The 14,701-nt window shown below is 35.7% G+C and overlaps 1 protein-coding gene across 1 annotated transcript in view; it reads right to left on the bottom strand.

Annotated features, from left to right (window-relative positions):
* Positions 1–14,701, bottom strand: part of SCIN (scinderin) — a gene marked incomplete at its 3' end in the record, with an annotated part of 79,215 nt that overhangs the window by 51,175 nt on the left and 13,339 nt on the right. Inside the window, exon 4 of the mRNA XM_017525236.2 lies at positions 762–911. Within this exon, the coding sequence (XP_017380725.2) occupies positions 762–911 (150 nt within the window). The remainder of the gene's footprint in view (positions 1–761; positions 912–14,701) is intronic.

The following is a 14,701-nucleotide window of genomic DNA, read 5'->3' as shown; positions in this document are numbered from 1 at the left end:
AAAAAAAAAAAAAAAAACCTAAAATGCAATAAAAAATTAAATTAAATTAAAAATTTAAAAAAATGCTCTTAAGTCTGAAACTTTTTGAGTCCTGATATTATGCCAATAGTGAAAATCCCACCCACAAGTACTTAACACAACTTTTGTTTCATACACAAAAGTACTTAAAATATTGTATGAATTTACAGGCTGTTTATGTAAGTTGTATATGAAAGATAAATGAATTTCGTGTTTAGACTTGGCTCCCATCCCCAAGATACATCAATTTGTATATGCAAATATTCCCAACCCCCCCAAAATTCAAAATCCGAAACATTTCTGGTCCCATGTACTTCGGAAAAGGGACACTCAACCAACAACTGTTAATTTTAAAATTGAAGAAAACTACTGTTTGAAAAAAATGCTGAGAAGCCCAGAAGAAGAGATGAATGAACTATTAATATTGTCTTTCTTCCAAAATACATTCTTATAGTCGATTTCAAAAGTGTCACTCATTTGTTTCTCCTCATATACTATAGAAGATAGGGTCAGCGCTTCTTTTGATTGTGACACCTGCGATGATAGTAATAGTCATGACTTTCTGTTTTCCCAGTTCCATTACTTAGATAACTCTGTTTCCTCTTACTAATTGTAGCTAGGCTCACTATTGAAAAATATGTTGAATCTCTTTCCCCTTCTCTCCCCACTCTCTCTCACACACAGACACACACACACACGACTTCAAGTGGTAGCCCTTTAACAAACAACATGAGTCCCCATACCTTTATAAGTGCTGACGGTTCACGTCCTTCTTCAACAACAATTAGTTCAGACCTTCCTTTCCTTTCATTGTATCGAATGCCAGTAGCTACCTGGTTTGCCTTCAGACGTTCATATTTGTTGCAAGAGGAACCACACCACTGATAAATTTCCTAAAAGAAAGAGGCAGATCTGTTGACCCTAAGAATATGAGAAAGACATTCAGCCTCAGTTTAATACTGGTGATTATTTAAGAAAATAAAAGGAAAATTAAATGACCTGTTGTTAAAGTATGTATGTAATTGTTATACTTCATTCTGCATCCTGCTGCTTTCAGTTAGAAGTATAAAGTAAGCAGTTTTTAAGCATGGAAAATATAAATATATATATCTCCATTCTTTGTGTATATAATCTATAAATAATTTATAAAAGTAAACATATGGATTAAATTTGAAATAATAAATATACCATACTTCAGAAAAGTAGTCAAGAATCTGCTAAAATAAGATACTCTTGATGATCATAAAATTGATATAACACTTTGGTTAAACTATTCATGTTTTTAAACTAACAAATATATATTGTATATATTTATTGTGTATAACATGATGTTTTGATATATATGTACATTTTGAAATGGTTAAATCAAGAGAATTAATATATGCAAAGCAATTTAACAATTCTTATCAAGAGACATAAAAAGAGTGATATTGTCCCAGTAATATCACTATCTGGCACTTATTTTAATAAATTATTCATAAAAGGAGAAAAGCACACACACATACTAGCGTTTTTATTGCTATGTGATTATATTGGTGAGGCATTAATTGATGCCTGAAAAGGCATTAATTGTTCAAGAACAGGATAATAGTTATATAAATTATGATACATAGGGAAAATTTCATACTTAACTGTTAAAATTATACTTTAACATCAAAACATGAATAAGTAGAAACAGAACATCAGTGTGATATATTGTGGAGATTATATTAGCTGCCACTTAGACTAAACTACTACATAGTTTAGATTTTAGTATAGTGTCCAGAAGGTATACAAATACAAATGTAAAATAATAATAAAAAACATCTCCTCCATTAACAGGGTTTACCAAAAGAAAGAAAGAGAAGTTAAGCAATACCCAAACCTGGAGGGGCTGTTGGAATGGGCATTATCACCCACTATTTGGGTGGTATAAACTGACGCAGGTTTTGTAAGGGTGGTTTAGCATCATTATCAAAAAATTAAATATGCTTTTAATGTCAAGAAATTCCATTTATATGAATCTGTACTACAGAAATATTCAAACATGGGATATATGTAAAAAAAAAAGAAAAAAGAAAAAAAACAAATGCCCATAAATAAGAGGAGGGCTACATAAATGTCATTGTGTGGATACTGTACACTCCTCTTCAGTAGTTAGAAATTAGGAAAAAATGTTTAAATACTTATTTAGAAAATTAGTGAAGGTACATCATCAAGAATACAATAAAAACATAGAAAAATATATTACATTTAAGTAGAAACAAAAACACAAGCTCCGTCTCTGTGTTTGCACAAAAAAAAGACAAACAGTTTTAAGAGAGTCAGACGGCATGCATATGCAGAAAGAAAGCCTTCAATGCTTATTGGATCTAAGTCAGTGATTTTTTTATGTCATATATATTACTAGGTGCTTATTACGCTGGGGATACAGAGATAAATAAGAAAAAACTAGCAAGGAGAGATGGACAGGTAGAAAAATTGGCTAATAATACATTTGCACCATGCTTGGTTTTCAAAACATTCCCACAAACATTTCATTAATTCACCATATAGACTTGTGGTTCAGTGTGAGGAAAATGGACCTAGGCTGCCACTTTCTGGGCATTTGACAGTGTGTTTGCAATTTTTAAAAAGAGTAAATAAATCAGTAACATCAAAATATAACATCCAGGGAAATGAACTCTTCTCTGATTACATTTCCAGCCCAGAGTCATTTCCTCACTCAAAAAATGGTCTACTGAGTGCCTAAAACGGAGCAGCCTCTCCTGTACGTACAGGAAGCATGATTCTGAACAAAGTAGGCTTGTAACAGTCTCTCTGACCTGCTCCCTTAACATCCCTGATGACCTAATCCATAGTCCTCTTTAAGAATAAAAATATGCATTTTAGCAATGCAAAACTTTATAAGAAATAAAATAAAAATGATGATGTCTAGCAATCCTTTTCTCTCAAGAATCAAATACAGTTATGTATTATGGTCAAAGGGTGTTTCTTTCCTATTTCTAAAAGAAGAGTGTACTTCTTTTGTTTCTTTTTAACCTCTTTTCTACATCTGAGCATTGGAATATGAGGCTCACATATGGAGGTCATTTGAATACCATGCCAAAGTTAGCAGTTATAAAGAGTAAAAATAAATGGCTCACAGTGATCAGTCAACTCTTAGCCACTGAATACTAAAATCAGATAATGGAGTAGCAAAGTAATTTTTAAAAACATATGTGAGCCCTTTCCTGAGGAAATCTCAGGTGTGTTCTGGGCAGCTGTGTTTATCAAAAGCTCCCCAAGCGATTCTAGCATTCAACCAGTGCGTACCAGGTATGATGTACTCTGAGCACACCACACCTGTCGTGCACAACAGGGAATTTGTAATATCTAATTATCCAGTGCAACTCAGTAGACTTTTCTGCTGAGCACAAACTAGTGTTGTTTGTTTTGAAAACGTTTGCTTGCACTTGACTCATGACAGAAAAACTGACCCTATAAATCAGAATATTTTTCCCTACATGTATCTTTGTTTTTGTTTTTAATTTTAATAGGTTTTTGGGGAAGAGGTAGCATTTGTTTAGATGAATAAGTTCCTTAGTGGTTATTTCTGAGATTTTGGTGCTCCCATCACCGGAGCAGTGTACACTGCATCCAATGTGTAACTGTTTGTCCCTCACCATCCCTCACCCTCCTGAGACCCCAATGTCCAATGGATTAGTCTTATGTCTTTGCATCCTCATAGCTTAGCTCCCATGTGTGAGTGAGAACATACGATGTGTCGTTTTTCAGTCCTGAGTTAGTTCACTTAGAGTAATAGTCTCCAATTTCATCCAGGTTGCTGCAAATGCCATTATTTTGTTCCTTTTATAGCTGAGTAGACTTAAATCTAAGAACTGGAACCATAAAGATTCTAGAAGATAACATTGGAAAAACCCTTCTCAACATTGGTTTAGGCAAAGACTTCATGACCAAGAACCCAAAAGCAAACGCAACCAAAAAAAAAATGTAAATAGATGGGACTTAATTAAACTAAAAAGCTTCTTCACAGCAAAAGAAAGAACCAAGAGTTAACAGACAACTGACAGAATGGGAGAAAATATTACCAAACTATGCCCTTGACAAAGGACTAATATCAAGAATCTACAAATACCACATCAGCAAGAAAAAAACAAACGACCCCATCAAAAAGTGGGCTAAGTATATAAGTAAACAATTCTCAAAAGAAGATATACAAATGGCCAAAAAACATATGAAAAATGCTCAACATCACTAATTATCAGAGAAATGCAAATCAAAACCACAATGCAATATCACCTCACTCCTACACGAATGGCCATAATGGAAAAATTTAAAAAAAAAAATAGATGTTGGCATGGGTGTGGTGAAAGGGGAATACTTTTATACTGTTGGGTGGGAATGTAAACTATGTAACAACCACTATGGAAAACAGTGTGGAGATTCCTTAAAGAATGAAAGTAGATCTGTTTGGTATAGCAATCCCACTAGTAGGTATCTAGGAAAAGAAGTTTATTCCAAAAAGATTCTTGCACACACATGTTTATAGCAGCACAATTTACAATTGCAAGAATATGGAACCACCCAAAATGCCCATCAGTCAATGAGTGGAGATATATATATATATATATTTTTTTTTTCACATTATATATATATACACGCACACGCACACCATGAAATACAAACTAGTGTTTTTCTCAGATTCCTCTTCCTAGCTTATTTAATTATATTTTACAAGTGATTATTTTTTCTGCAAGTCTGAGAAAGCAAACTTCTAATAATTATATTTTACATTAAAGTGAAAGTGAAGTAACCAGAACTTAGCTCTCTAGAACTTTCAGGTTCATTAGCAAGTTTCACTACTGACTTACTAGGTATTTATAAAATCATTTAACAGATGTTTATGTTTTTGTTACCTTAGTTGTGTAAGTGACCTCTCATCTACTTCAAAGAGATTATATGATTACAGTAAATTTTATTAGCATCTGTAAAACATAATCAGAGCATGGTAAAATGTGTTTTAAAGTGAATGAGAACATGATAATTTTACAAACATAGTTATTACTTAACATAGGAGTCTACAAATATTTTATGGATCCCAGAATATTTTCTATGATATTACCGTGAGTTGGAGTTTTATGTGCATATCAATTCTGAGGTAAATTTAATTATAGAAAATATTTCTCATCATTGCTTAGAGACCACAGGTTCCCTAAGTTACTTAACTTTAAAATAGTAAAAACACATTTAGGAAATACAAAAATATTAAAACGTTAAAAGTGAAGTTTTCTGTTTAACTTAAAGATGACTAAATTACTAAGCAAAGTGTTATAGAAAACTTCTAATTTAACATGAGAATGAATGACTTGTATACTCTCACTTTTTAATTTTCACCTTATTTTATGCCACCATTTACATACAAGTGACATATTTTCCTATTTAGACTTACTTTTCAATGGTTGAGATAAAAAATTTAATAAAATGATAACTTTAATTGTAAATGGCTAAAAGTCACATTGCTTGACAAGTCATCATTAAAACACTGTTTTCTCTCTCTCTCTTTTTATTTTATTTATTTATTTATTTATATTATTTTTTGAGACAGGGTCTGACTCTGTCACCCAGGCTAGTGTGCAGTGGTGCAATCTTGGCTCACTGCAGCTTCAGTCTCCGGGTTCAAGGAATCCTCCTGCCTCAACCTTCTAAGTAGTTGGGACTACAGGTGTGTGCCACCAAGGCTAACAAACATCTGTATTTTTTTGTAGAAATGGGGTTTCACCTTGTTGCCCAGGCTGGTCTTGATGTTCTGGGCTTAAGCAATCTGCCTTCCTTGGCCTCCCGAAGTTTTGGGATTACAGGTGTGAGCCACCGTGCCAGGCTGAAAACACCATTTTCATTCAATCTAATCAAATGTTCATTCAATGGCTGCAGCAGTACATTAAAACTTGCTTTAAAAGCTTAAACAGAATTTTAGTATTTCATCAAATTTGAAAATTTATATTCCATCATGTGTGGATAATGTGTTTACGACATTTCATTTTAACAGAGCTCTACTGTGCCAAAATAAATGTGTGGACTTCTATTAATAAACTGTACTGCCCAACACTTACTCTATTCAGAGGTAATTAGTTATGATTACTTCACCACTCTGGCACAAGGTAACTTTGTATTCAGTTGGCACCAGGCTTGAAAAAACTGTCTTCTATAATTAAACTTACTCGGTTTCCTCCAGGGAGTAAGCTTAAAAAATAAATTCCTTCATAAAGCTAAAAAAAAGTCTGAATTAATGTGATAGGTAAATACCTATTACTACAACAAAAAGTTTTCACTATAGTCTATAATGCTTTAACAGGAAATAGTTTAAAAACTATTCATCAACTTGATTTAAGTATGCTAGACACTGAAAATTGTAAAGCAAACACTTTCAGGGGCAACTATTTCACTGTCTAAGATCCTAAGGCATTTAACAACTCAACACTAAGTATCTTATTTCTTTAGGGAAGGAATGTTAAGAAAAAAAAAGCCCTGTAAATATAAAATTATCAATTTGTGAATAATTTGGAATGAAATCTACTTAATTCCTGGCAGAAAGATGATGATGTACATATTGCATATGAACATCCTCTAGTAGAAGTTTGTGGAACTATAATTAACTCTTAATACACAAACTATTACAGAAAAACAAAATTATTCTGCACAATTGGAAAAAGAAGAAATAAGACAATAAATACAATCTGATACTAGCAGTTAGTCTGGTCCACTAGTTGCAAGAAATAAAAGCAAGCAAGTGATATTTATAGAAACAACCATACTTGGGGAGGGGTGTTTTATTATTGGTCTCGAAAACCAGAGGTTTCTAAAATTTCTTTAAACTATGTGGTGAGCTAGTAATGTAGCCAGACATCATTGGAGGACAGAAAATAAGGGCAAAAGTAAAACAAAGTTCAATGATGCCCTGGAAGAAAAGCAAGATTTCAGAAGCTGTGTTTAAAGGCGCACCCAAAACAGCCTATGTGATGTTGGCTCAACATGTGCAAAGAATTAAGCATAGGCTTGCTGCTCTTTTGTCCTTTTCTAAGTTATTATTCTAGTGAAATCTAAAATTTCATTAAAGGAGAATGTGACGCCAGACCTCCTCCTCTTCCTGCCATATATTGGCTTTGTCTTATCTAGTTACCAAATATAGAAATTCATTAAGATGTATCTTTAGCCTTTAGGTTCTCTAAGCATAGTTTTAAAATGATAATGATTGTGAGATAACTCCAGGAATCCTTTTTATTTAGAAAGTGTAAAGTATGACTTATCTCATTTTTGAATAAACAAATGTTTCTTTATATCTATTTTGTTGTCTACCCAAAACCAACCCAACTCAATATTTATCAGTTACATATGTATTGAAAGACATTGTATGTTTTTCAAACTACCTCTGAATGAAGGATACAAGATAAATGCAGGGCCACTGACGGCTTGGCGACCGGAAAGGAAGCAACTATATTTGAATTAGGGCAGATCAGTGGTGACAGAGAGAAGAGAAATAAATATTTAGAAGCTCAAAGCCTATAGGATTGGTCCGTAATGCCATTAGCTGTGCACTAGAGGGACACGGAAAAGGCAAATGACTTGGACAATTCTAGCTTGGTTGCTGGTAGTGATGCCACTCACCGGACCAGATAAACAGTTTTGGAAGGGTTCGTTGCGTAGTTTGGAAGGGTTCTTTCACCAGCGAGCACAGGTGAATTTATATTCTCTTACTAGTATTTGCCAAACCAAAAAAAAAAGGCTTACAGTCATACCTTAACAAAAAGCATTTCTGCCAGCCATATAAGTTGGTGACTCAACTGCTCAATCCACATGAGGAGTTACTGCTTCTTCATGCATATTGTTACAGGTAGTTACACAGGCATGAGTGGACAGGAGAGAGCTCTCCTCCAACCACTAGGAATGTCAGATAATGGTTCGGCAATTTCACATTGTCTCTCTAAAAGTGATAGTTTGGCAGCTGGCACCTGAAAGAGGGCATTTCCTGATGGTCCACAACTGTTACACTAAATGGGAACGCAGATGCCAGGGAGAAGCAACTATTGGGCATGCGCAAGAAGAGACAACATGGTGGAGTATGACCTTCTAGGGGTGCACCACTGGAAAAAAGAAAAAAGCCTGAGATGGGCACCTGTATGACTTGCTAGACACACTGCGTGTGCTCACCTCCCGAGGGTAAGGAAGGCACTGTGCATGCGGGCGGTCCACCCTAACGGAAGAATCACGGGAAAGGCGTCTATTCCATTCCTTTCCTTCCTGTTCTAAGGCCTTTAAAAATAAATTTCCACTCCTGCGCTGAAACTTGTCTTGGCCTCTTTTTCTGCCTTATGGGCCTCAGTCAAATTGTTTCTTCTGAAGAGGCAAGAACTGAGGTTGCTGTAGACCCATATGGATTTGTCACTGGTAATTCGGAAGCCTTCCCCTGGTAATAATGTGGTCCTGATTTGTCCATCACCTTTAGATGTTTTCTTGAAGTTATTTTCAATATTCAATGTAAATTATATTATGGTATCCTGGAGGGAAGTGGACTTAAGAAGTACCAACACCAAATTCCAAAACTTTAAAATTAGAATCACAGTTATCAGCATTTTAAAAAACTTTTCCAAATAATTCTAATGTGAAACCATGGCTAAGTATTAAAGTACAAATTATGATACCTTAAGAGTTGCCTTTCCTAGTGTCCTCATCCGTTCTCCAATTATAATGGGTTTATATCTTTCCTCCAGCATGTCTCACATTTTACCTTGCCATCCTCTTACTTGTGTATTTGTCCATGACTCCCAGCACTTGACCATACTTGGAGGTAAAAGCCTATCTGCTGTTTACCCTTACAATTCTATTCACTCAGCACATACTAGGCACAGAATCAACGCCATTCATCCCAACTGTAACTGCAGGATACATTTTAGAGGTTTAAAATTTGGTATATCTTTCCCATTATCCATTCTTGTTGCCTCAAGTCTCTCTTTATATAAATCTAGTGGTACGTATTACTTTGGGGTAAGGTATGTATCCAGAACAGAGAAGATTTGGTTCAGTCTCTTGTTTTAAAATAGGCATTTTTAAGTAATAGCAGAGACAGAAGTCTGAAAGCCAACATAGTTTTAATTTAAAAGAAACTTGATTTTGCTAAAGTTTTTGGCCAGGATAAGTGAGGATGCTGTTTCAAAAGCTGGTCTTGCAACTTAAGCAGCACAAGGTCTTAGGGGATGGGGTATATTTTGCAGGAACCATGGAGTAGGCAAAAATGTGAGATGGTGTAAGACTAGTTTGTCTGGTTCAAAAAGTAAAAAAGAAGAAGACTGAGAGAAGTAGGAAATCTAACCCAAAGCAATGAATCTTTGAGAAGAGACCAGCACACTTGCTTTCAAATTGATTTGTCCTACCCCCATCCATGAGCCTAAGCATTAGAACGGAAATGACCGAGGGTAGCATCCAAGCCATTGGGCCAGTGGCCACAGGTCCAATGAGGATACCACGTCCCACAACTCCAGGGTAGCCTGGGAAAAACAAAGCAGACTTCCTGAGAAGAGTGTAGTGGTAGCTGACAGAACTAGAAAGGGTGTTGCAGTGACATGTGACCACGACATCAGAAGACCAAAATGAGGCTGTGGATATTCCCCAGCAAATGTCTTGGGAATAGAGGCTAAAGCCCAAAGCTCAAGAATGAATGGAATGACTATGCCTCAATGAAGGTTATAGATTAGTGAAGACTGCTGCCTGCAAACCAGACTCAGACTTCCATCCTCATCCTCACTCCCCACCCCAGGCCATAACATTATATACGTGTCCCCTGCTCCTGAGGTATGGAAAAGGGGATGGGTAGGATAAGTTCAAACTACTTTAATGGCTAACAAAATTCACCTTTTTTCCCTTTTAGTTGACATGTAAAAATTGTATACATTTATTGGCTACAGAGTGATATTTTGATACAAGTATAAAGTGCATAATGATCGAAACAGAGTATTTAGTATATCAATCATCTCAAACATTTATCACTTATTACACTGGAAGTCCTCTTTTCTAGCTGTGAAAAAACAACAATAAATTATTGTTAACTGTACTCCCCATATGGTACTATAGAATACTAGAACTCATTCCTTCTATCTTGGTATAATTTTGTATCTGTTAATTAACTTCTGTCCTCCCCTCCCCATCCCCTTCCCAGTCTCTAATCACCATTATTCTACTCTCTAGATCTATGAGTTCATTTTTTTTTTAAGCCACTGTATTTGAGTGAGAACACGAAGTATTTATCTTTCTGTGCTTGACTTACTTTGCTTAACATAATATCCTCCAGATTCATCCATGTTCCCGCAAGTGGAAGGATTCCATACTTCATTTTAGGGATGATTATTGTTCCATTGTGTATATACCACATTTTCTTTATCCATTCATCTGTTTATGGACATTTAGGTTGATTCCATATGTTTACTATTGTGAATAGTGATGCAATAAACATAGGGGCATGAGTATTCCCTTTGATATGCTAATGTCCCTTCCTTTAGATAAATACCCAGTAGTGGGACTCTGGATCATATGGTAGTTCTATTTTAATTTTTTTGAGAAACATCCATAATGTTTTTCATAATAACGTAATTTACATTACCACAAACAGTGTATAAGAGTTCCTTTTTCTGTGCATCCTCATGAGCATTTTCTTTTTGGGTGTGTTTTTGATGATAGCCATTCTAACTGGGATAAGATGATATCTCATAGTCGTTTTGCTTTCCATTTTCCTGATAATTGGTGATGTTGAGCATTTTTTCATTTACTTGTTGGCCATTCAAAATTCGTTTCAATAAATCAAAATTGTTTTTATTATTTATTTATTTATTTATTTATTTTTGAGATGGAGTTTCACTCTTCGTTACCCAGGCTGGAGTGCAATGGCGCGATCTCGGCTCACCGCAACCTCCGTGTCCTGGGTTCAGGCAATTCTCCTGCCTCAACCTCCTCAGTAGCTGGGATTACAGGCACGCGCCACCATGCCCAGCTGTTTTGTATTTTTAGTAGAGACGGGGTTTCACCATGTTGACTAGGATGGTCTCGATCTCTTGACCTCGTGATCCACCCGCCTCGGCCTCCCAAAGTGCTGGGATTACAGGCTTGAGCCACCGCGCCCGGCCCAATTGTTTTTATTTTTAACCCTTCTGGGGAAATAGGAGTTTGATAATTGGGCACAGTTGAGTTATAAATGAATCAAGAAAAATATCTCTAGACACATGACTGCAGGAGCCATATGCTTTATGCTGGATAGATATGCATTTGTTGAAACATTTGTCGAGTAACTCTAAGTTCTAGGCTTTATACTTTAGAAACAAAGTAAGAGTGAGTAAGGTTAATAAGTAAATGGACAAGCAATATGAAAAAGGCTGAGAAGCAAGTCTCTGCATTGTGACGGGAAAGTTAATTGTAGACCTGACCCTATAAGGAAGGAACATTGGACAGGGGAAACAGGAGAAAAGGTCAGGAAACAAACTATGGAAAAGACAATATCTGAGGTGGATATTGAAGGATGAGAAAATATGAGATGCCTGCTGGAGAAAGGTGTCAAAGAAGAGATGAGTATTCTAAGCAAAGGAATCAATCTGCAAAAACAAAAGCCTGGTGACTTGAAGGATGTGTCAGGTATGGGGCACTGAGACAGTATCAACAGCAATGAAGAGGACAGGAAAGATTCAAGAGATCATTAGAAGGTAGAATAGACTAGGATAGCAGTGAAAGGAAAGTGGAACACTTGGGAGGAGTTTTCAGGATGACTCCTGGGTTCTGGCTTTGAAAACCTGAATGAGTGGTGGCTCCATTAATAAGATAAAGACAATTAGAGAGGAAGTCATTTTCTAGATGTGTTGAGTTTGAGGTTCTCATGACATATACAAGCTGAAATATCTGAAATACTGACTTGGAGCTCAGGCAAGAGGTCTGAGGTCTGAGTTAGACTAAGTTTAGATTGTCCCATGGGTAGCAGCTGAAGCTTTGGGTGGGGATAAGTTTGCTTAGGAAGAATGTATAAAAGAAGAGACAATAATTAAAATCATTTTAAAAAGTACTTGAAAGGGTGGGCAGACCATGAAAAGAAGAATAAGCGTGGCTGAAAGGGAAGAAAACAAGGAAGCCTGGGGAGGAGTGAGGCTGCAGAAGACGGGGAAAGTCAACAGTGTGGGTTGCAATACAAGAATCCAGTGGTTAATGTCACAGTGTTTACTGGATTTAGCAGGGATCATCGACGCCCATAGCAAGAACAGTTTCCGAGGAACTGTGGGAGTGAAAGTCAGACTGTGGGTTAAAGACTGACTGGTTAATGAGGAAGTGGAGACTGCTTTTTCAAAGCAGCATGACTAAACAACGGGACAGAGCGTGATAGATTATAAATAGTGAGGAGAACAGGGTAAAGCTGCACAAATGACCAAACAAGAAGGAAACGGAACATGGGGAACATCAGGATCAGTAACTCACCACAGGAATTCCTACTCGTGTGAAACCTAATTCTTCGCTAGTGGTTGACTGTGACATACCTTTCCAAGTGTTAACCCCAGACCCCAAATCTTAAGAATATGGGCTTTCATTCACATTCTGCAGATACTGGTAGTATTTTGCAATATTTTTAGATGTAATTTTACTAATTTCTAAAAATTTTTTAAAATAGTGGGGAAATCATGACTAATAAATTCAACAACATTTAAATATATCCTTCAAAAGTGGTTTTCCCTGACTCCGTAAATTGGTAGGATCTAGCCATGTTTCATATTATTTTCTGAAAATATGCTAAATATGAGAAATGGGTCTAAATCATTCTCCAAAATATTGATGGTTTTCTTCACTTTCAAACTGGCTAAACTGATATCTTATGCCTCAGGCTGATGAGGTTACATTGTAATGTTCAGGAATATTTACTATAATCTAAAACTTGATAAAAGAACAAATGTTTCTAAGACATATGGAATATCATATTAATAATAGTGACTGTTGATCAAAAAAGTTGATTTCTCTTTTGATCAAGGTATGGGATTTAGGTTATATCCATGGTCTTAGTTTTGACCAGGTGGCCTTAGCTGAGTGGTAACTGGACTTTTAGCCTAAGTTTTTCATACCTCGGTCATAATACAAACTTGAAGAAACTACACTGTCATTCTTTTAGGCCCTCTAATGCAGAATGTTGCTTTAAATAACTAGCATAATGACTGCTATGAAAATATTATGGCACAGAAAATTTTAGTTCCATGTATTTCTTTGCTTATTGTGACACACCTCAAAATAAAGTTGCCAAGGTAGTTTCAAGATCTTATCACCATTTTGAAACTTTTGGCAACATACAAACTGGTTAAAGGTTAGTAATACAAACACAGATATTGGGAGTATTTGCTAGAGTTTGTCTAGGAATCTGGGGCTTGATTCTCATCAGGGCATCCCTTTTGAGAATAGGAAAATTCCAAAATATAAGAGATAACCAAGCACCAATATCTCTGCAACTAATATCTCTCATTCCAAATATCTCTTTTACAAGGCATGGGAGAAGAGAACTTGAAAATTATTAAAGATAATTAACTATATAAGATAAAAATAATTTACTATTAAATAGATGAATGCCCTGGAATCTTATAATAGAGTCTCTGTCCCTATTATATGAGCCTGGATTTGTGGGCCATACTCCCACAGACTGGCATTAACTTTGGGAAAAGAGCATATGGCACAAGAACTACAACCTGTCTACCATCACAACCAACTACCTGGCCCATTGTGGAAACTCTGTATTTGTTCCACAAAATAAATTATTTAGTGAATACTACTGCTTTCAGTGGAATCTTAGCACATTAGGCATCATCAGTTCTGAATTCAGCAGATTCTTAACCTGTTGCAAGACTTTCTATTACCAGGCCATACTATCTTATATACTACCAAGTTAGCATAGTGTGGTGAAAAGAATGTAAAGTAGGAATAGAAAAACATACCCCCCATTCTGGGTCACCACACAACTGGCATGAACGTGAAGAGACTTGCACATACGTTCTAAAGCCTAAGGCTTTTGTTTCCCCTTTTGAAACTGGGATGATAACTGCCGCTTCCCAGATGAGACTGAATCATAGTCAGCTAAGGATAAAAGTGGCATCAGAAATCAGAGTCAAGATGTAAAAACAAATGAAGTTAAGGCTTAGAGACATTAACGATTTGCCGAAGATCATAGAAAGCTGAATTGGAAGTCATTCACTATAATTGAATAGATTATTGCATTTACATAGCAATTATATTACACATAAAAAGTGTTTTTAAGAAAAGAAATATTTTCAGGTAATGGCAATAATTAATTACATTATCATTGGGAAGTGTCCTTCTTGTTTAGGGAACCTTGCAATCACCTAATCAAATATCTACTTTTACAGATCGGAACCTCAGAGTACAGCAACTGGAATGAGAAAGGACGTCTCCTTTTTCTAATAAAAATGCCATTTTATTTTTAAAAGGATTTATATATTATAAAGTACTTTAGAGTGTAAGTGGTGGAGATGAAAGTTGAGATAGAAAATTATTGTGCATAGGGTTTGAGAGATTGAATGTTGCAATTGCTTTCAGAACTGTGTGGCTGTGGAAGTTTATTTGCACCAGTTATTTATTTATTTTATTTATTTATTTATTTATAGGTAGGGGTTGGCAGTAGGGGAGA

This window comes from Cebus imitator, unplaced genomic scaffold, assembly GCF_001604975.1.
Source record: "Cebus imitator isolate Cc_AM_T3 unplaced genomic scaffold, Cebus_imitator-1.0 Scaffold37, whole genome shotgun sequence".
In the NCBI taxonomy this organism is placed as follows: domain Eukaryota; kingdom Metazoa; phylum Chordata; class Mammalia; order Primates; family Cebidae; genus Cebus; species Cebus imitator.
This window is presented reverse-complemented; position numbering and strand designations above follow the sequence as displayed.